At 42.7% G+C, this 20,977-nt stretch overlaps 2 protein-coding genes and 2 long non-coding RNA genes across 11 annotated transcripts; 1 reads left to right on the top strand and 3 right to left on the bottom strand.

Annotated features, from left to right (window-relative positions):
• The first annotated feature begins 1,470 nt into the window (after positions 1-1,470).
• On the top strand, positions 1,471-9,416 carry rhogb (ras homolog family member Gb). The gene is made up of 5 exons (XM_044042141.1): positions 1,471-1,573; positions 7,025-7,119; positions 7,595-7,762; positions 7,966-8,136; positions 8,210-9,416. Exons 3-5 carry the CDS (start codon positions 7,634-7,636, stop codon positions 8,483-8,485), a joined length of 576 nt encoding a protein of 191 aa, XP_043898076.1. The 5' UTR covers positions 1,471-1,573; positions 7,025-7,119; positions 7,595-7,633; the 3' UTR covers positions 8,486-9,416.
• LOC122779622 lies at positions 3,321-7,003 on the bottom strand. Of its 8 annotated transcripts, XR_006361588.1 has the most exons (5): positions 6,505-7,003; positions 5,370-5,815; positions 4,118-4,162; positions 3,892-4,072; positions 3,846-3,857 (listed from the first exon to the last, which is right to left on the bottom strand). It is a non-coding gene; the product is annotated as an uncharacterized LOC122779622 (long non-coding RNA). The 8 variants fall into 8 exon arrangements; XR_006361584.1 differs by having other exon boundaries at positions 3,321-4,072; XR_006361591.1 differs by having other exon boundaries at positions 3,321-4,072; positions 5,534-5,815.
• On the bottom strand, positions 4,244-5,222 carry LOC122779623. The gene is made up of 3 exons (XR_006361592.1): positions 5,212-5,222; positions 4,916-4,949; positions 4,244-4,404 (listed from the first exon to the last, which is right to left on the bottom strand). It is a non-coding gene; the product is annotated as an uncharacterized LOC122779623 (long non-coding RNA).
• A 2,295-nt stretch (positions 9,417-11,711) lies between the features above and the next one.
• On the bottom strand, positions 11,712-16,313 carry pgap2 (post-GPI attachment to proteins 2). Its single transcript, XM_044042140.1, has 6 exons — positions 16,108-16,313; positions 15,087-15,255; positions 13,526-13,775; positions 13,334-13,440; positions 12,323-12,431; positions 11,712-12,035 (listed from the first exon to the last, which is right to left on the bottom strand). Exons 2-6 carry the CDS (start codon positions 15,252-15,254, stop codon positions 11,905-11,907), a joined length of 765 nt encoding a protein of 254 aa, XP_043898075.1. The 5' UTR covers position 15,255; positions 16,108-16,313; the 3' UTR covers positions 11,712-11,904.
• Positions 16,314-20,977: the final 4,664 nt, after the last annotated feature.

Below are 20,977 nucleotides of genomic sequence, written 5' to 3'. Positions count from 1 at the left end.
AAAAAAGGAAAACTCAGGGCGGAGAAAACTAAACTACTTTTTTTAATGATTTACGGAAAAAGATTAGTGACATATGATCATTTTATTTTGGAAACAACATTTTAAAAATGCAAAAATTGTAAAAACGAAATTCTGAGAAAAATAAAGTCAGAATCTTACCAGAATTCTGAGAGTAACGATTTAAATCTTGAGAGAAAAGGTAAAAAAACATGTTGAAAAAAGTCAAAATTCTGACTAATCTCGCTACAGAATAATTCCTAATCCTCTTCCTTCTCCACGATAACACATTAAGCATTTTTTATTTTGCATAATTTTTTTACAATACTTACATTACATTTACATTACATACGTTTCATACTTTCAACATTTCATAAAATGTTTTTCCCTTTTTTCACCTGATTGTAGTCACCTGATACTCATGATTAGTTTTTTTTAAAAGAAGATAATAATAATAATAATAACAATAATAAGTCTCGTTATTCAAATCTAATCTTAGCTATTATATCTTAGCTAAATATATTACACTCTTCATCCTATTTAAATTATTTCACTATTAACTTACTGATATATTTAAGTCTGATGTCTTCTTCATGACGGTGCAGGAAAAATACACACAAACTATATGAAGTTTTGTAGTTTCTCCCTGGTTTTCTCTGTGTCTGTCTGACACGGTGGTGTGACGGCGCCCTCGTGTGGTCAGAGCGGAGAGGTGCAGGAAAAAAAATCTTCAGTCTCATCTTTAGAGGACAATAACAACTATAAACAACACAAAAGAACTATAAAGACACACGAAACAACTATAGACAACAAAAACAACTATAAAGACACACAAAACAACTATAAACAACACAGAACAACAATAAACAGCACAACACAACTATAAACAACACAAAACAACAATAAAGATACACGAAACAACTATAGACACAAAACAACTATAGACAACACAAAACAACTATAAAGACACACAATAACAACTATAAACAACACAAAACAACTATAAAGATACACGAAACAACTATAAAGACACAGAAAACAACTATAAAGACACAGAAAACAACTATAGACAACACAAAACAACTATAGACAACAAAAAACAAGTATAAAGACACACAATAACAACTATAGACAACACAAAACAACTATAAAGACACACAAAACAACTATAGACAACAAAAAACAACTATAAAGACACAGAAAACAACTGTAGACAACAAAAAACAACTATAAAGACACAGAAAACAACTGTAGACAACAAAAAACAACTACAAAGACACAACTACATCATGAGAATGTGTCTATCGACACATCAAACACTTTATTGTTATATTCACGCAAACACACACACGGTGAACTTCTTAAAACTTGTTACTTCCTCTCTTCTCGGACTTCCTCCTCCTCATGCTCATTAGCTCCGCCCACAGCCTCACTTTGAGTTAGAGATCCGCGGTCACACCCTTACACACACACGTACACACGCGCGCGCGCACACACACACAGACAAAACACACATCGACACCGACGCAGCGGGACTGAGTGGTGCTGTGAGCCCGGAGAGGAGGACTGATGTCCGGTGAGTGTCTCTGTGTGTGTCCGGGGACAGATCAGTGTGTGTGTGTGTGTTACCTTTCGAGCCAAACTTTCAGAATGTCTTTATTGATCTGATCTTCCCGTCAGCTGATCGATCGGTTCTTCAGCGGATCAATAACCTGTCAGTGTGGACCACTCCCTGTGTGTGTGTGTGTGTGTGTGTTCACACCTGATATCAACACATTTAATCTGATTTTTAATCTAACTCAATATGTAGAAATACACAGGACTTAATTTCTGAATCCTGTAATCCGCAGCACTTTAGTCCTGGTTTAGTCCTGTATTCTCCAGTGGTGTAGTCCTGGTTTAATCCTGGTTTAGTCATATATTCTCCAGTGTTTTAGTCCTGGTTTAATCCTGGTTTAGTCCTATATTCTCCAGTGTTTTAGTCCTGGTTTAATCCTGGTTTAGTTCTATATTCTCCAGTGTTTTAGTCCTGGTTTAGTTCTATATTCTCCAGTGTTTTTGTCCTGGTTTAGTTCTATATTCTCCAGTGTTTTAGTCCTGGTTTAGTCCTATATTCTCCAGTGTTTTAGTCCTGGTTTAGTCCTATATTCTCCAGTGTTTTAGTCCTGGTTTAGTTCTATATTCGCCAGTGCTTTAGTCCTGGTTTAGGCCTAGTTTGGTCTTGGTTTAGTCCTATATTCTCCAGTGTTTTAGTCCAGGTTTTGGCTCCTCTGAGACTCTTTTTTTAAAAATGTTGTTTTTTTTATTGTTAAACTTCAGTCTTTGAGATGATTCATCACCTCAGACTTGTGTATAATCTGTGTGGATTAACGGGTCTGAAAATAATCCAGCAGCAGACGTGTGGTGGTCAGATTGAGCCTCTGCAGAGGAAGCTGCTGCTGTCACACAATGAACGTGTGCGCGGGTCATTTTCAGCTCTGTCCTCTTCCTCTTTTTTTCTCGGGTGTTTTCTTTCCTCCTTCCTCTCAAACTGTTCAAACATCGTTTTCACACCAACACTAAAAACATGCATGTTCCTGGGTTTAATCCCTAAGTAAAAATCCAAGTCCCCAGTTTTAATACTGAAATTAAATATCCTGCTTTAATCTTTAAAAGAATAATCCCTGTTTCTAGATTTCATCCCCATATTAAAAATGAATGTTCTTAGCTTTAATCTTGAACCTAAAACTCCATGTTTCTGGGTTTAATCTGGAAATTTTTAACCTGTGTTTCTGGGTTTAACCATTAAAATGATTAATCCATGTTCCCTGGTTTAATCCCAAAGTAAAAACCTATGTTCCCAGTTTTAATCCTGACGTTAAATATCCTGGTTTATTCTTGAAATGAATAATCCATGTTCCCGTGATCGCCAGTTATAACGATAACAACGCGACGACTGTGATCATGAGAGCGTTTGTTTTTTTTTTGCTTCAGTTTCGTTTCATCATTAAACCACAGGAAGGAAAACTTCCCTTAATTTCCTCAACAACAGTTAAGTTACACAAAGACCACGTTACAACACCTGAAACGTCTTTTCCTTCTTTGCGTGCACGTTAAACATCCCATACTAGTATCAGAGTCCATATCCACTTTCTTTGACTGTGTTTTAAAGGGGGTTGGTTGTAAATTGTTGATCCACTGCTGCCTCCATCACGAGGTTCAAATGTCTTATTTTTGTTCATTCGGCTTTTGAAATACTTTGTTCAGATTGACCTGTGACACAAAGTGACCACACGAGGCAGCAGAGGACCAGCAGCTCCTGTGTCCCCACCAGCTAAAATCACTGATTTTCTCTATGGACTTTGGTGTGTGAGATTGAGTGTTTTACAAACAATTTCCTGGTGTAAAAGTGTGCGTAACAGTGAGACAAAGACGTGAACGCGTGTCAGACAAACGCAGTGCAGTTAAAGACGTCACAAACATGGTGCTGAAGTTTCCTGAACATGAAATACTTGTCATTTAAATATCAACGTGGACGAGAGAGGAATGAAACAGTGAGATCAGAGGTGACAACGTCCAGAAGGACTGAGATCAGCCGGCCTCCGCCCAGACACGCACGCACACACACACACACGTGTCCCCAGAGTGTGGGTGGAGCCACTCTCAGTATCCAGACATCTGGAGACAAACTACAGTGTTTTTATGATTTTATAGTTCAGTTCTGTTCACGTAATCAGTTTTCATGTTGAAATAATTCCTCTGATACAAACACACTCAGAACAAGTGTTTTAGTCCTGGTTTAGACTTGGTTTAGACCTATATTCTACCGTTTAGTCCTGGGTTAGTTCTATATTCTACAGTGTTTTAGTCCTGGGTTAGTTCTATATTCTACAGTGTTTTAGTCCTGGTTTTGACCTATATTCTACAGTGTTTTAGTCCTGGGTTAGTTCTATATTCTACAGTGTTGTAGTCCTTGGTTAGACCTGGTTTAGACCTGAATTCTCCTATATTTTAGTCCTGGTTTTGACCTATATTCTACAGTGTTTTAGTCCTGGTTTAGTCTTGGTTTAGACCTATATTCTACAGTGTTTTAGTCCTGGTTTAGTCCTATATTCTACAGTGTTTAAGTCCTGGTTTAGACCTGGTTTAGACCTATATTCTACAGTGTTTTAGTCCTGGTTTAGACCTGGTTTGGACCTATATTCTACAGCTTCAGTCCTGGTTTAGACCTATATTCTACAGTGTTTTAGTCCTGGTTTAGTATATTCTACAGTGTTTTAGTCCTGGTTTAGTCCTGGTTTACACCTGGTTTAGACCTATATTCTACAGCGTTTTAGTCCTGGTGTAATCCTGGTTTAGTCCTGGTTTAGACCTGATTTAGACCCTTATTCTACAGTGTTTTAGTCCTGGTTTAGTCCTGGTTTAGACCTGGTTTAGACCTATATTCTACAGTGTTTTAGTCCTGGTTTAGACCTGGTTTAGACCTATATTCTACAGTGTTTTAGTCCTGGTTTAGACCTATATTCTACAGTGTTTTAGTCCTGGTTTAGACCTGGTTTAGACCTATATTCTACAGTGTTTTAGTCCTGGTTTAGACCTGATTTAGACCCTTATTCTACAGTGTTTTAGTCTTGGTTTAGTCCTGGTTTAGACCTGGTTTAGACCTATATTCTACAGTGTTTTAGTCTTGGTTTAGACCTGGTTTAGATCTATATTCTACAGTGTTTTAGTCCTGGTTGAGACCTATATTCTACAGTGTTTTAGTCCTGGTTTGGATCTGGTTTAGACCTATATTCTACAGTGTTTTAGTCCTGATTTAGATCTATATTCTACAGCGTTTAGTCCTGGTGTAATCCTGGTTTAGTTCTACAGCTTTTAGTCCTGGTTTAGACCTGATTTAGACCCTTATTCTACTTAGTTACTTAGTCCTGGTTTAGACCTATATTCTACAGTGTTTTAGTCCTGGTTTAGACCTATATTCTACAGTGTTTTAGTCCTGGTTTAGTCCTGGTGATTTAGACCCTTATTCTACAGTGTTTTAGTCCTGGTTTAGTCCTGGTTTAGACCTATATTCTACAGTGTTTTAGTCCTGGTTTAGACCTGGTTTAGACCTATATTCTACAGTGTTTTAGTCCTGGTTTTGACCTGATTTAGACCCTTATTCTACAGTGTTTTAGTCCTGGTTTAGACCTGGTTTAGACCTATATTCTACAGTGTTTTAGTCCCGGTTTAGACCTGATTTAGACCTATATTCTACAGTGTTTTAGACCTGGTTTAGACCTGGTTTAGACCTATATTCTACATAGTTTTAGTCCTGGTTTAAACCTATATTCTACTGTGTTTTAGTCCTGGTTTAGACCTATATTCTACAGTGTTTTAGTCCTGGTTTAGACCTGATTTAGACCTATATTCTACAGTGTTTCAGTCCTGGTTTAGTCCTGGTTTAGACCTTGTTTAGACCTGGTTTATATATATTCTACAGTGTTTTAGTCCTTTTAGTCCTGATTTAGACCTATATTCTACAGTGTTTTAGTCCTGGTTTAGACCTGGTTTAGACCTATATTCTACAGTGTTTTAGTCCTGGTTTGGACCTGGTTTAGAGCTATATTCTACAGTGTTTAAGTCCTGGTTTAGACCTGGTTTAGACCTATATTCTACAGTGTTTCAGTCCTGGTTTAGTCCTGGTTTAGACCTATATTCTACAGTGTTTTAGTCCTGGTTTAGACCTATATTCTACAGTGTTTTAGACCTGGTTTAGACCTGGTTTGGACCTATATTCTACATAGTTTTAGTCCTGGTTTAAACCTATATTCTACCGTGTTTTAATCCTGGTTTAGACCTATATTGTTTAGTCCTGGTTTAGACCTGATTTAGACCCATATTCTACAGTGTTTCAGTCCTGGTTTAGACCTTGTTTAGACCTATATTCTAAGTTTTAGTCCTGATTTAGAATTCTAGTTTTAGTCCTGGTTTAGACCTTGTTTAGACCTATATTCTACAGTGTTTTAGTCCTGGTTTAGACCTTTTAGGTTTAGTATATTCTACAGTGTTTAGTCCTGGTTCAGTCCTGGTTTAGACCTTATTCTACAGTGTTTTAGTCCTGGTTTAGACCTGATTTAGACTATATTCTACAGTGTTTTAGTCCTGGTTTAGACCTGGTTTAGACCTAGATTCTACATTGTTTTAGTCCTGTTTAAACCTGGTTTAGACCTATATTCTACAGTGTTTTAGTCCTGGTTTAGACCTATATTCTACAGTGTTTTAGTCCTGGTTTAGACCTATATTCTACAGTGTTTTAGACCTGATTTAGACCTATATTCTACAGTGTTTTAGTCCTGGTTTAGTCCTGATTTAGACCTATATTCTACAGTGTTTTAGTCCTGGTTTAGACCTATATTTATATTCTACAGTGTTTTAGTCCTGGTTTAGTCTTTTAGACCTATATTCTACAGTGTTTTAGTCCTGGTTTAGTCCTGATTTAGACCTATATTCTACAGTGTTTTAGTCCTGTTTAGACCTGGTTCAGACCTATATTCTACAGTGTTTTAGTCCTGGTTTAGACCGGGTTTGACCTATATTCTACAGTGTTTTAGACCTGGTTTAGACCTGGTTTGGACCTATGTTCTACAGTTTTTTAGTCCTGGTTTAGTCCTGGTTTTCTGCCTTTTTTTGCTCCATATATAACAAATAAATCATTCAAACTGAATCATTTTGGTTTGTGGACAGTTGGTTTGTGGACACTGTCACATGTCACCACTACTAGTGGTGACATGTGACAGTGTCATTGAGTCAACGGTGTAATAAGGGACGACTGTCCCTTTAAAAACTTGGAGTTGCACTCTGGCGAGTTTTTGTTTTAGAAAAATGATGTAAACAAATGTAGTGTTTGTGACCTTAATTAACGCTGAGCTTCACTGACATGCAAACTGGTGTGTGTGTGTGTGTGTGATAACATCTCTGCTTTGTTTGGACACTGCTTCCCTCTGCAGCTCATTTCCATAAACACAGACACTGACAGTGAACTGTCTGTCTGTCTGTCTGTCTGCAGTTGGACGATGGGACGTCCTGCGTTTCTGATCCAATTCTTGTAACTGAAGGACAGTGAGGCGTCTCTGCGCGGTCGACCAATCACACGCTCTCAAGGTACACTGCCGTTTCCATGGCGATCGCTTTGTTTCATCTGTGACGTAAAAGAAAAAGAATAAAACTGTGTGTAAACATTAAAGGGACAGTTTGTGTGGTTAATGTGCAGTGAGCGCCCCCTGCTGCTGAGAATCAGTCACACAAACACAGCAGCACAATCTCAGTGATCTCCCACACCAAAGCCCATAGAGAAAATCAGTGATTTTAATATCACACACACAGGAGTTGTTGATCCACTGCTGCCTCCATCACTAAGTTCAAATGTCTTATTTTGTTACTTCGGCTTTTTGTTCAGATTGACCTCAGTAACACAAAGTAACCACACGAGGCAGCAGAGGACCAGCAGCTCCTGTGTCCCTGTGAGCTAAAATCACTGGTTTTCTCCCTGGGGTTTGGTGTGAGAGAGTGAGTGCTTTACAAACTTCAGTTTCCTGTTGTTAAAGTGTGTGTATGTGTGTGTGTGTTTGTGTTGCAGGTTGCTGTCACAGTGACAGGTCAGAGGTCAGAGGTCATCATGCAGACGATAAAGTGCGTGGTTGTGGGCGACGGCGCTGTCGGAAAAACCTGTCTCCTCATCTCCTACACGACAGGAGCTTTTCCTAAAGAATATATACCCACTGTGTTTGATAACTACAGCAGCCAGGTGTGTGTGTGTGTCTGTGTATGTGTGTGTGTGTGTGTGTGTGTGTGTGTGTGTGTGTGTGTGTGTGTGTGTGTGTCTGTGTGTGTCTGTTACACAATTAACAATTATCGCAGTAATATTGTGAAAAAACATTAAGTTTGGGAAAACCTGTAAACATGTGTGCGTGCGTGGGTGTGTGCATGTGTGCGCATGCGTGTCCTCAGGTGACGGTGGACGGTCGGATCATCAGTCTGAATCTGTGGGACACGGCTGGTCAGGAGGAATACGACCGACTGAGGACGCTCTCGTACCCGCAGACCAACGTCTTCATCGTCTGCTTCTCCATCTCTAGCCCCGCCTCCTATGAGAACATCAAACACAAGTGGCACCCAGAGGTCAGAGGTCAAAAACAAGGGTCTGTGTCTGTAGAGGTTTACGTTAACTGAGGATTTTGACCTTTCCCCTCAGGTGTCTCACCACTGTCCCGGCGTTCCTATCCTCCTGGTCGGCACAAAGAGTGACCTCCGGAACGACGTGGAGACTCAGAGGAAGCTGAAGGAGCAGAACCAGACGCCCGTAACTCACCAGCAGGGTGCCGCCCTCGCCCGTCAGATCCAGGCCGCCCGCTACCTGGAGTGTTCGGCTCTGAACCAGGACGGCATCAAGGACGTGTTTGCCGAGGCCGTGCGGGCGTTTCTCAACCCGCAGCCCGTCGTCACCAAGAGGCCCTGCGTCCTGCTGTAGGACGGAGAGAAATGTCTTCTTAATATTTTTATCTCTGCTTAGAATTTTATGTTTTAAATTGAAAAAAAGGCTTATGTAGTTTTTGGCTCCGTGTTGGAATCACAGGAGGTTTTTAAAACTACAAACACACAAAATGATTGATATTGTGCAGTCGCCTCAGTAATCTTCAAGACCTAGTGGGGTGCGTTCCAATTTTCACAAACATCCGCAATTCACACAACAGTGGCTAATGTTTTAGCATTTTAGCTAGGTCAGCTCACGAACCTTCATGGATTTATTTAGATTTTATGACGGTAGAATTGTCAAAGAAATGTTCAAGGAGTGAGTTTTTCTGCTCCTTTTTTCCAAATAATTTTTAACTTTTCATATCTGACAGTTATTCAACTGTTTAACAATGACGGTACTGAGAAGCTGACGTCCTGAGGGCTTTCCGGGATCCATGAGGACGTCCCTGCCCCCCACATTCATAATCTGGAGACTTTGCATTTGTACGTTTATCCTTTTTTCCGTGTAGCCTACGACACGCCGCCACACTGAGTCTGAACGTGAGGAAAACTAGCATGAGCAGGCTACAACAAGCTAGCTCCACCCCCTCAGAGCACTGGAAGTTGTGTTTCTTTATATAGTAATGTTAGTTTAATGTTTTGTAGTAAAAGATATTTTCATCGCTCACAGAAGGTATAAAAGAAACAAACAGAATGAAAATCCACTAGCCGTCAAGCACACGGACCTAGAAGGATCTACACTTACAAAAGCTCCGGTCAGTACGTGTGGAAAAGTCTTGTCAAAGACCTCGTCCAGCGACTGGGCGGTGCTGGGCAGGGTGGGCGGTGCTGAGTCTCCATCACTCACTTTCATGTCCATGTAAACGTTGACTTGATGATTGAATGTGTTGATACGTTTAAGAGTTTAAAAATGTTTCGTACAATTACGTCTGCCTGCTGCATGTTTTTTTTTTAATTCCACATTTCTCTCACTGGGTTGTAAAGTTTGTGGTGGTTGATATTTTGACTCACCTGCAGAGGAACTTGATTAACTCTGTGACTGAAAAGTATTCTTATCTTATGTAAATCATAATGATAATCATCAGTTAATTTTAAAAAAGGTCATTATTTTAAAATTAATGACTAACCCTAACCCTATATGAAAACAGCTCCACTGTTGAACCTGACTTTTTTTTCTCCTCCACAGTGACCCAATATTAAATGTTAAAGGGATAGTTCAGGTGTTTTGAAGTGTGGACGCAATGAAAAACAGACTAAACAAATGAGTCTAATCTCATAAAATCTACATCAGTTTAAGTCGACGATGTCTACGTCACATGTTCATGTCTTTATCTCACTGTGAGACAGACTTTAACAACAGGAAAGTGAAGTTTGTGAATATATGTGTGTATACATATATATGTATATATATATATATGTATGTATATATATGTGTGTATATAAACAGTATATATATATATATATATACATATATATATACATATATACATATATATATATATATGTATGTGAGTGTATTAATTAGCTGCAGAGAAACAACATGAAAAGGCAGAATAATCAACGTCATCAAAATTACAAAGACAGAAGAAGAAGTGAGGCGTCGACTGAACTCACAGCAGGAAGTCTGGACTTCTCTCTCAGGTTGTGTTGTTGTGCGTTTTCTCTTCAGGATGTCGTCTTTTCCTCCACTGTGTCTCCTCGGAGGCAGGGACCCACTTCCTCTTCCTGTTCCTCACTGCAGCAAAGGCGGCTCCAACTGTTCAAACAGAACTCCAGACTTTCAGCTCTGGTCAGAGACACTTAAGGGTTTGCTAAGAATTTTAAAATTGTGGTTTGTACGAGACAGTGACGCGGTCACAGCGCCCACGAGCAGAAACGTGCCATCGTTGATTTCTAGCCACTTAAAAAAAAGACTTAGCTAATAAAGTCTACGGTTTCCTCACGTCTTTATCTCACTGTTAGACAAACCACTCACTCTCCCACACCAAAGTCCCCAGGGAAAATCAGTGATTTGTGTGCTGTGATGTTAAAATCACTGATTTTCTCTGTGGACTTTGGTGCGGGAGAATGAGTGAGTTTACTGCAACAGACACAGAAAGACTTTAACAGTATGGAGGAAGACCTATACTTAGCCTTTGGAAGCTTCTGCTGTACTCGTCTCAAGACAAGCTCCATTTAGATACTTCCTGTTGCACAACATTGTAAAGACCCATTTCACTCGATTCCCGACATTGCCCCGAAAGAACAGAAAATAACATTTCCTCAATCTCGGAACTTCCATCAGGTTACAAACGTACAAAGTTTTTGTCAGCTGCAACCAAACGTGTCTCTGACAAAGGGCGTGCCCCAGGGTTCTATATTGGAACCACTGCTGTTTTTTGATATATTGGCACTTTTCCATCAGTGACAGAACCTGGTGTTTTTTTCAGTCCCTGCTCTGACGAGGTTCAGCTGAGCCGATACTAACATGTGACATCATCAGACTGCCGGTCACTGGACAGAGAGCATCGTCACTGGACAGAGAGCATCGCGACTGACACAAGAATCAAAGCCAACAATGTTCAACCGTAGATCAAAGTTAAAAAGACTTAAAAATCCCTGAAAACATGAGGTTCTGCCTCATTAGGACCACGTTTTGGTCTCCATGAGGACTACTGGTCCTCACAGGGTCAGCGTTTATGATTCTGACTCTGAACAGTGACTCAGCACGCTCCATTTACAGTTAGACAAATATGTAGGAATGTGAAGATATTCTTTTTTTCTCTCTACGACAGGTTTTGACTCGTCCTGTCAGTCATGTTTGTTTCCTGTAACACACACACACACACGTCACCATGACGTCAGCAGAGAAGCAGAAGCTGCAGAATCTCATTGAAAATGAGTTTGAAGGTCTGCCGCGGCGTCAGCGTGAGACAGCGAGTGTCCTCTGGAGGACGACGACGTCACTGCAAACATCAGCTGACCGCCGTCCATTCTGCTGGTGACTGAACGTAAGCTGAACTTCCTCCGTCTGAACTCGAGACATCAAACTACAGAGGACATGCTGAGACATGAGGGGGACACACAAGAAGACATGTTCTGTTAGTGGACTAACCAGACTGGTCTTGAGTGAGGAACATGAGGGACACTGATGATGGTACTGGAGCAGCTGGAGCAAGTGGGAGGGGCTTAACTGTGAAAAGACAGATGGAAACAGGAAGTGACAGGAGACAGGCGTGTCCTCGGTTTTTTGTTTTTAATTTAAAGTCATAAAAAAGTGACAGTGAAATACAGAGGAACCAGAAGTGTCCAACGCTGTACACATCCCAGAGACACCGTCACACGGGAGGTCTCCTCATGTCAAAGTTCAGGAGATCACATGACCCGTCCGTCTGTCCCTGTGGTCAGATAAAGTCCAGACGCACTTCCTGTGCATCAGTAACGTTTGCCTTCAGGTGTCGTCGCCACCATCACGTCTTTACTGCCAAAGTCCCAGAAAGCCGTCATGTGGAAGGACATGTTAGAGAAGACAACCAGGTACTCGAAGACAGCAAACAGAGTGTACACTGGAGGACAGAGGAAGACATGGGAGGACGGGGTGAGACATGAGGGGACAAGTGGAGGAGGGTTGACAACAAGGGGAGGAGCAGAGAGGGAGAGAGAGAGAGACATTTCATTATTTTTTAAATAAAATGCAATCATTGTCAGGCGAGACGATCATGGTCAGGCGAGACGATCATGGTCAGGCGAGACGATCATGGTCACGCGAGACTATCATGGTCACGCGAGACTATCTCAGTCAAGTCTCACGAGATTTCAATAGCTAATCTCAGGTGGAGGCTCGGACACGTACCTCCCGTTTCGCAGTACTTGTTGTGGCGTCTGAAGAAATACGCGGCTGCCAGGCAACAGCCGACGTTAAACAGGAAGAGACGCACCTTCCACCGGTATGATGTCACTTCCTGTGAGACACAAAAACACACACAAGAGACGTTACGGGACACAGGAGCTGCTGGTCCTCTGCTGCCTCGTGTGGTCACTCTGTGTCACTGAGTTCAGTCTCAATGAAATGTTTCAAATGCTGAACTGACAGAATAAGACACTTGAACTCAGTGATGGAGGCAGCAGTGGATCAACAGTTACTGTGTGTGTGACGTTAAAATCACTGATTATCTTTGGTGTGTTAGAGTGAGTGAGTTTACAAACTTCAATAGTTCATGTTTCTAGGAATTATCTGTGATGTCATGTGAGGGCATGTAGGGGGCGTGGCCTCAATAGCCATGCAGTAAACAGGCGGAGTCAGTTCTGTAAATAACATTTAATATGAACATTAATATCAGTAGAAAATGTCAGTTTACTGATCTGAAGGGTTGAGTTGTTCACTGTGTGTGTGTGTGTGTGTGTGTGTGAGACACACATTTATTCTGCTGAAGCTGAAACTGAAACGGGGAAGAACCAAAAATAATGTGTTGAGTCACGCGTTAAATGTGTCGGTGAGTCTGAGCGGCAGCACTTTGATGCAAAAACACCAACACGTGTAAAATGTGAAAACGCCCAGAAACTAATAAACAACCAAACCTCCAGAACCTTTTCTAAAAAGTCACTCGACGACAAGAACCTCCTGAAGAACAGTTAAGAACTCTTCAGCAGAGGAGCATTTAGTGTGCTGCAGTGCCCCCCACAGGACACATGCCATCACTGCCTCCCTGTGCTCTAACAAAGGCCAGTTGAACTCAGTGATGGAGGCAGCAGTGGATCAACAGCTCCTGTGTGTGTCTGTCTGTCCCTCATACAACTAAACATGAAGTATCACTTTAATTTAAAGCGGGCACTAATCCCTTACAATGGACAGTTATATAATTACCTCTGGGTTCATGCTGTACCTCCTGATCACCTGCCACAGCCAGCATGTGATGAGCATGTGCAGCAGCGAGCTCACGACGAACACCATGAAGCCGTTCTTATGAAGACCTGCGAGGACAGACAAGCGTCACCGAGGACGGACGGGAGCGGGATGTGCAAGCAAAGCGCTCTCTGCGCCGGCGCAGTAACTCACTGTATGTCTCCGTGGACGACACGTATGTGAGCAGCAGCAGGCCGGTGTTCTCGGCGAGGCTGCACAGCAGAGCCAACCCGCTGAGCAGCAGCTCCGGGAGCCGCTGGGCGAAGCGGACGCGGTAGAAGCTGAAGTAGGCGACGGCCACCAGGTAGCGCGGCGCCGAGTGCAGGCCGATGCAGCCGCGCCAGATGTAGCGCTCCGGCACGCGGCTGATGGCGGCACTGATGGATGGGAGGTAGTTTGACACCTGAGAAAACAGACCATTCAACTTATCAATGAGCTGCTACACAAACAACACAGTGACTAGACGTAGACTGATACAGTACATTGCCTTTTTTTAAAGTAGCCAATAAACCCTCTGGAATTTTACAAACTACACCTTTAACAAAACACTCCTCTTAAAAATCTACGTCAGGTTAAATCCACGATCTCTTAAAGAACGCATTCATGCAAGTAAATATATCACATTACAACCCACCTCTGCCCTCACAGTGTATGACCACTGACCTCACAGTGTGAGACCTCTGACCTCACAGTGTGTGACCACTGACCTCACAGTGTGTGACCACTGACCTCACAGTGTGTGCCTTCTGACCTCACAGTGTGTGTCCACTGACCTCACAGTGTGTGCCCTCTGACTGTACAGTGTGTGTCCTCTGACCTCACAGTGTGTGACCACTGATCTCCCAGTGTGTGACCTCTGACCTCACAGTGTGTGACCACTGATCTCCCAGTGTGTGACCTCTGACCTCACAGTGTGTGTCCACTGACATCACAGTGTGTGACCTCTGACCTCACAGTGTGTGACTTCAGAGTGTGTGTCCTCTGACCTCAGTGTGTGCCCTCTGACCTTACAGTGTGTGACGAGTGTGTGTCCTCTGACCTCAGTGTGTGACCACTGATCTCCCAGTGTGTAACCTCTGACCTCACAGTGTGTGTCCACTGACATCACAGTGTGTGACCTCTGACCTCACAGTGTGTGACCTCTGACCTCACAGTGTGTGCCCTCTGACCTTACAGTGTGTGACTTCGCAGTGTGTGTCCTCTGACCTCAGTGTGTGACCACTGACCTCACAGTGTGTGACCTCTGACCTCACAGTGTGTGCCCATTGACCTCACAGTGTGTGACCTCTTATAAAATCTACGTCAGGTTAAATCTACGATCTCTTAATGAACGCATTCATGCGAGTAATTATAGCACGTTACAACCCACCTCTGCCTCTAACCTCACAGTGTGTGACCTCTGACCTCACAGTGCACAGTGTGTGCCCACTGACCTCACAGTGTGTGACCTCTTATAAAATCTACGTCAGGTTAAATCTAGGATCTCTTAATAAACGCATTCATGCGAGTAATTATAGCACGTTACAACCCACCTCTGCCTCTAACCTTACAGTGTGTGACCACTGACCTCACAGTGTGTGACCTCTGACCTCACAGTATGTGTCCACTGACCTCACAGTGTGTGACCACTGACCTCACAGTGTGTGACCTCTGACCTTACAGTGTGTGACCTCACAGTGTGTGACCACTGACCTACCAGTGTGTGACCACTGACCTTACAGTGTGTGTATGTCGCGTCTTCAAAGTGGTACAGGAGTGAAATGGCGAGGCAGGCGATGAGGCCGGTCAAAGGAAGCAGAACCGTTGCCACGGCGAAGCTGGTGAACGGCAGCCGGATGAGGGGGCGGTCCCTCTCCAGGCCACCGTACGGCCCCTGCAGCATCCTGGACCACACACACATTCATGACTCTTCACCCACAGAGTGGATTAGATTACAGTGATTACTCTAAACAAGTTCACATGGACCACTTTTACTCCGGCTTAATTATTATGAGGGTTACTCAGATTAAGTTACTATGATTAATTAATCAGATTAGGTTTTTATGTAGATTACTCTGATTAAATTTCTTCGACGGTTACGGAGATCAAATTACTATAATTATTTAATCAGATTAAGTTTTTTATATAGATTACTCAGGTTAAATTTGTATAACGGTTACTCAGACGAAGTGGCTATGATTAATTAATCAGATTAGGTTTTTATATAGATTATACGGATTAAGATTCTATGACAATAACTCAGATTAAGTTACTATGATTATTTAATCAGATTAAGTTTTTTTATATAGATTACTCAGATTAAATTTGTATAACGATTATTCAGATTAAGTGACTATGATTAATTTATCAGATTAAGTTTTTTATATAGATTACTCAGATTAAGTTTTTTATATAGATTACTAGGTTACTATTAAATTACAATGGTTAGTTACTGTGGTTACTCATTACTATGGCTTGTCATATTAGGTTACTATGGTTACTTAGATGAAGTTACTATGGCTTCTCAGATTAGGTTACTATGGTTACTCGGTTGAAGTTACTATGGCTTCTCAGATTAGGTTACTATGGTTACTCAAATTGCCATTGGTAGAAGTGATGACGTGTCTCACGAGGAAGCCTCGGCTTTAACTCCGTGTGTTGAAAAAAACTCGTCATCTTTACCGTCGACTAAACTTTAAACGCGTTGATGACGTCACACTGTAGCAGGCTAACGGTTAGCTCACGTTCACACTCACCTTCACTCAGGTAAACTCCGCCCCTCAGTCATACTGTTAGCCTCTCAGCACGGCGAGCTAACGAGCGTTAGCCGCTAATCTCGGGATTAAAGTGGATTAAATCCAGATTTTGCAACAATTCTCTGCTCACTGAACTCACGGACACCGACAGCCGTTTCCTGTTCACTGACGTTACCGGAACCCAACTCCTCTGTCACACTGGAAACAAGCCAAGTACATCCGGTGACTGCAACCTTCAGAATAAAAATCCCTCTGCCGAAAACGGGTTTCTTGCTTCCAAAATAAAGGTATATCTTCCTTCGTTGCGTATATGAGTGTACAATCATTTAAAAGGTAATTCATGGGTCCTGTAGCCTTGCAATAAGCCTTTCTATGTAATTAATTCAAGCTTCTACAGCTGTGTTTCTAAAATTAGATTATTAATCTGCAAACGCTCTGTTATCAAACCTGGAGATGATGATGTTATAAAATGTCTTGTTTTGATGACTTCTTGGGGTTAAGTGTCTTGCTCAAGGACACATTATTATGTAGAATTTGGAACTATATTTTATTTTATTTTGTGTTGAAAGAAAAACTCACAAATCCCGGCAGGAGATGACGCTTGTCCTCCTTCACGCCGGTGGGCGGAGTCTCTCCCTGTGAGCCAATCAGGCTGAGCCACAGGTGACTGAAGGTTCCACTGGTGGGACCAGGTGAGGTGTGAACGCTCACTTCAAACTTCCCATGGGAAGCCGTCATGTCACCTGGACGTGAACACCACCTGGTGACTGAAACATGACGTCAACCACAGGTCCATTACATTACATTACATGTCATTTAGCAGACGCTTTTATCCAAAGCGACTTACAAAAGCGCATTTAAACATTTGGGTACAAATAAGAGCTAGAAGTAAGTAAGAGCTTCAAGTAGATCAAACTATGAAGTGCTAGTCATAAGTGCGATGTACAAGTTTTTTTTTTTTGTTTGTTTTTTGTTGTCGTCTTAGTGGAGGTAGAGTCGGAAGAAATGTGTTTTTAGTTGGCGGCGGAAGATGTGGAGGCTTTCAGCTGTCCGGATGTCGATGGGGAGATCGTTCCACCATTTGGGAGCGAGGACAGTGAACAGTCTCGAGTTCTGCGAGTGCCTCTGCGATCCTCTCAGTAAGGGGGCAGCGAGCCGGTTTGCCGATGCAGAGCAGAGTGGGTGGGCTGGGGTGTAGGTTTTGATCATGTCCTGGATGTAGGCTGGACCGGACCCATTTGTAGCATGGAACGCAAGCACTAGAGTCTTGAAACGGATGCGAGCAGCTACAGGAAGCCAGTGAAGGGAGCGGAGGAGCGGTGTAGTGAGGTCCAGGTGTCTCCAGGAGTCTGCAGGTGTCTCTCCATACTTTTCGTGTCCATACATTTATTTATTTACATTTAATGACCTCTCAGGGACCACACTTTGGGCCTCTCTGGTTTTGACATGTGTCTGATGTGTGATGCAGCTGAACCTGGTTCTGAGGAGCTCATTTGTTTTTGACATCAATGTTGATTAGATTTGGAAATGAGGTCAAACATAAACACACACAGTCTACAGATCTACAGTTGGACATTGTTGGCTTCCTCTCCTCCGTCACATGATCTCGCACATCATGCCTGTGGTGGGCGTGGTTTGTTTCAGTATGACATGTAGCCGTTGATCTGACGTGAGTCAGTGATCAAACATTTTCCCTTCACTGCACCATGGAAACCCGCATAAAGCACAGAAGAGTGAAGGAGCATTTCCTGAGGGGCCGACACGTAAAGCTGGAGGATTTACAGAAGGAAGCTCGAGGTTTGGAGAACCAATATCTCTACAATAAATGCATCCCGCCTTTCCCGCGACCAGAGATCCATGTTTCTCATCTAAAACACGACACAGACCGGGGTGGACTGGAAGGGATCCACAGGGATGGTGGTTTCAGGAGCAAGGACTCTCTGCTGTGGTGGAGTCTGGCTGTGAATCCTGAGGACATCACGTCCGCTGAGACCAGACTCCTGGAGGAGACCTACCCAGAACGGACAGAAGATCAGCGCCGGAGTCAGCAAAGCTTCCTGGGGAGGTTTGCCACCTCACCGGCCTTCCTGAAGACGTCCAGACTGGGCTCATACCGCTTCACCTTCCCTGTGGAGGAGGTACTGGAGGCCTACAGCCAACAGGTACTGACTCCACCTGTGGAAAAACCCTTAAAGAGGAACTAAACCACTTTTTTCAGGTTCTAGTAATATTATTGACTGATCTAGTTTTGTGTAAAGTATTTGAATCAATTAATTTTGTGTTAAAAATGAGTGTATGTACTGCCTTCTCTGGATAAACTCCTCCCATCACACATGAATGTTCGTATTAGCTGGCTCTTCCCATGTTGTTGTCACTAACCGTCCTCCTCTAGCCACGCCCCCAGAGACACAGCAGTGGGGGGCGGGGTCTCAGAGAGAATAGTGCAGCAGAGCTGCATAAATTCAGCAGAATTCAGCATGAGCGGGAGAGGAAAATAAAACATCCGGTTTACTTTTCAGAATAAAAGATAGATACTTTTATCACTTATCAGTGTGTGAGTGTATAAACTTATTGAAATGTGTGTGTCTCGTGCTAAATGCAGCTCTAAGCTGCCTCCATTTGCACTTGCAGTCACTCAATCATCACACCCCCTGCGGTGCCCACTCACTGATAACTCCCTGACCACTTTTAAAATCAGACATTGGGCAGAGTCAGCTTCAAGACAGGGGTTTAGTTCCTCTTTAACCTTTAACCTTTGAAACCACGCCGACTCTGTGACTCTGAAGTTTGAAGAGTAAATAGTCGACATGTTGATGTCTCTGTCAGGTTCGAGTTGGTCCAGAAACCAGAAGAAAAACAGATGGAGGCCGGAGAAGTTTCTTTCTGCCAACAGTCGTATGTGTGGGATCCTGTCACCATCGCCCTGTCTGTGGCCAGTGGAGAGGTAACAACAACGTCATAATAGGAGGCCTGACCCAGATGACCAGTGACCTCTTTACCACAACAAGTGCAAATATTATTTTAATTACTGTACAAGGGCCTTAGAACTGATCCCATCAGGATCTGTCAACAACTCTCAAGACCTGTTAAGACATGTTCCAGTGGATCTGACAGATCCTGACACTACATGGACAAAACTGTCCAAAAACCTGACCATTACACCAACAGGGACTGTAATAGCGTATTCATGTACAGGACTTCAGTATGGAGTCAGTCCCTTTTACAAGCTACAACAGCTTCCACTCGTCTAGGAAGACGTTCCTTCTGTAGAGCATTGATGAGGTCAGGAAAGGATGTTAGATGAGAAGGTCTGGCTCACAATCTCTGTTCCAGTTCTTCCCACAGGTCCTGGACTGGGTTGAGGTCAGGGCTCCGTGCGGGGCCTGTTGAGTTCTTCTTCTTTATCGTCCTTGCTTTGTGCACTGGGACTCAGGCATATTGGAATAGAAGAGGGCCCCGAAAAAGACGCAGTAGGTTTCCGTGCCACTGGGATTAATAATCTGACATGGTGATCATCATAAAAGACAAAAATATCCATTTATAAACACAATTATGTGTTTGTCAGCACTTGTTAAGATTCATCAGGTAAGATCAGTCAAACTCACCTGTTTGGAACGTCACCTTCCCCTGACAGATCGTAAAGTGTTCAACTTCCAGAACTGGATGATTGCAGACTCCTTTAAGCTCAGCGTGTCCCTCGTTAGCTTGTGTGGTCGCCCTCTGCTCGTCATCTCACTTTGGTCTTTTTATTTTTCAGGTCCTGAAGTTTGACACCGACAAACTCAGAGGGAACCTGAAGTACTGCAGTCCAGGAGCGCCTCGCCTGGCAGAGTTTGAGGATTTCGTAATGGCAGATGACCTCGTCGAGTCCCTGTGGCCGAACTTTCCCAGAACGTTGAAGGAAGAGCGCTCTCTGCAGGAGCAGTGATGAGTGATTTTATTGTGTCATTTGATTGATTGATATCTTGTGAGGTAGAAATTTCATGTAGGACATTTTACACATTCTGTGATTTACTTTTACAATTTATTATTGGTGTTGCTTCATGGTAGTCTATGTGGTCGAGAAACAAACGTGAAGAGAAGAATCTGCCGAGAATATAATGATGTAGGACGGGAGCTCACCACCGTTTCGCAGCCACGTGATGCGCATGGTGGTTCATCGTGCGAGAACGCAAACTGATGACGTTTTTATCCTCCAGTTTCTCCTCTGAAGAACTTCCTCACATCGTTTACGAGATCAGGATGAGACGAACGCTTCAGGAGAACATCTACACACTGGACTGAAGACACACACACACATCAAGCTTCATGTCTTCTTGATTTTGTTCTGTTTTTGTGTTTATAAAGTTTAGTGTTAATGAAGTTTGTGTACTAATAAAGTTTTTTGTGTGAATTAAGTTTTTTTTGTGTTAACAAAGTTTTTTTGTGACGCTGTTTCTGTCCAAATGTCCAAACATGGAGTTTCCTGTTTCCTCAACACACTTCCTGACGACCATACAGGTAGTTTCCTGCTGGTGGCAGCCCAAATGCTATGTGTGTGTGTGTGTGGATAGACAGGGACAGCAGGTCAGACTGGTGTGTGTGTGTGTGTGTGTGGTTTAAGTGATGTTGTGGGGACCTCAATCTTTTTACAGTCAAATTACAGACGGAAGTTTTCCTTTTAGAAAATAAAATAAAAAAGTAAAACTTTTATGTGAAAAGGATTAACTGGGCTGTACCAACATGGCTATGATATCTATGTCACATGATCACGTCTTTATCTCTCTGTCTTATTTAGTGAAATTTTGTGTTCAGATTGACCTCAGTGACACAAAGTGACCACACGAGGCAGCAGATGACCAGCAGCTCCTGTGTCCCTGTGTCCCTGTTC

This window comes from Solea senegalensis, linkage group LG13, assembly GCF_019176455.1.
Source record: "Solea senegalensis isolate Sse05_10M linkage group LG13, IFAPA_SoseM_1, whole genome shotgun sequence".
NCBI classification, from domain to species: Eukaryota; Metazoa; Chordata; class Actinopteri; order Pleuronectiformes; family Soleidae; genus Solea; species Solea senegalensis.
The sequence above is the reverse complement of the archived record's forward strand: the minus strand, read 5'-3'. Positions and strand labels throughout refer to the sequence as shown.

Excerpts from the sequence above, each read along its gene's own strand:
- rhogb (XM_044042141.1), top strand. The coding sequence starts at position 7,634 with ATGCAGACGATAAAGTGCGTGGTTGTGGGCGACGGCGCTGTCGGAAAA. Across the intron at positions 7,763-7,965 it reads TTGATAACTACAGCAGCCAG|GTGACGGTGGACGGTCGGAT; the intron begins GTGTGTGTGTGT and ends GCGTGTCCTCAG. Across the intron at positions 8,137-8,209 it reads AACACAAGTGGCACCCAGAG|GTGTCTCACCACTGTCCCGG; the intron begins GTCAGAGGTCAA and ends CTTTCCCCTCAG.
- pgap2 (XM_044042140.1), bottom strand. The coding sequence starts at position 15,254 with ATGCTGCAGGGGCCGTACGGTGGCCTGGAGAGGGACCGCCCCCTCATC. Across the intron at positions 13,776-15,086 it reads CGACATACACACACTGTAAG|GTGTCAAACTACCTCCCATC; the intron begins GTCAGTGGTCAC and ends CTGTTTTCTCAG. Across the intron at positions 12,432-13,333 it reads GGTACAGCATGAACCCAGAG|GAAGTGACATCATACCGGTG; the intron begins GTAATTATATAA and ends TGTGTCTCACAG.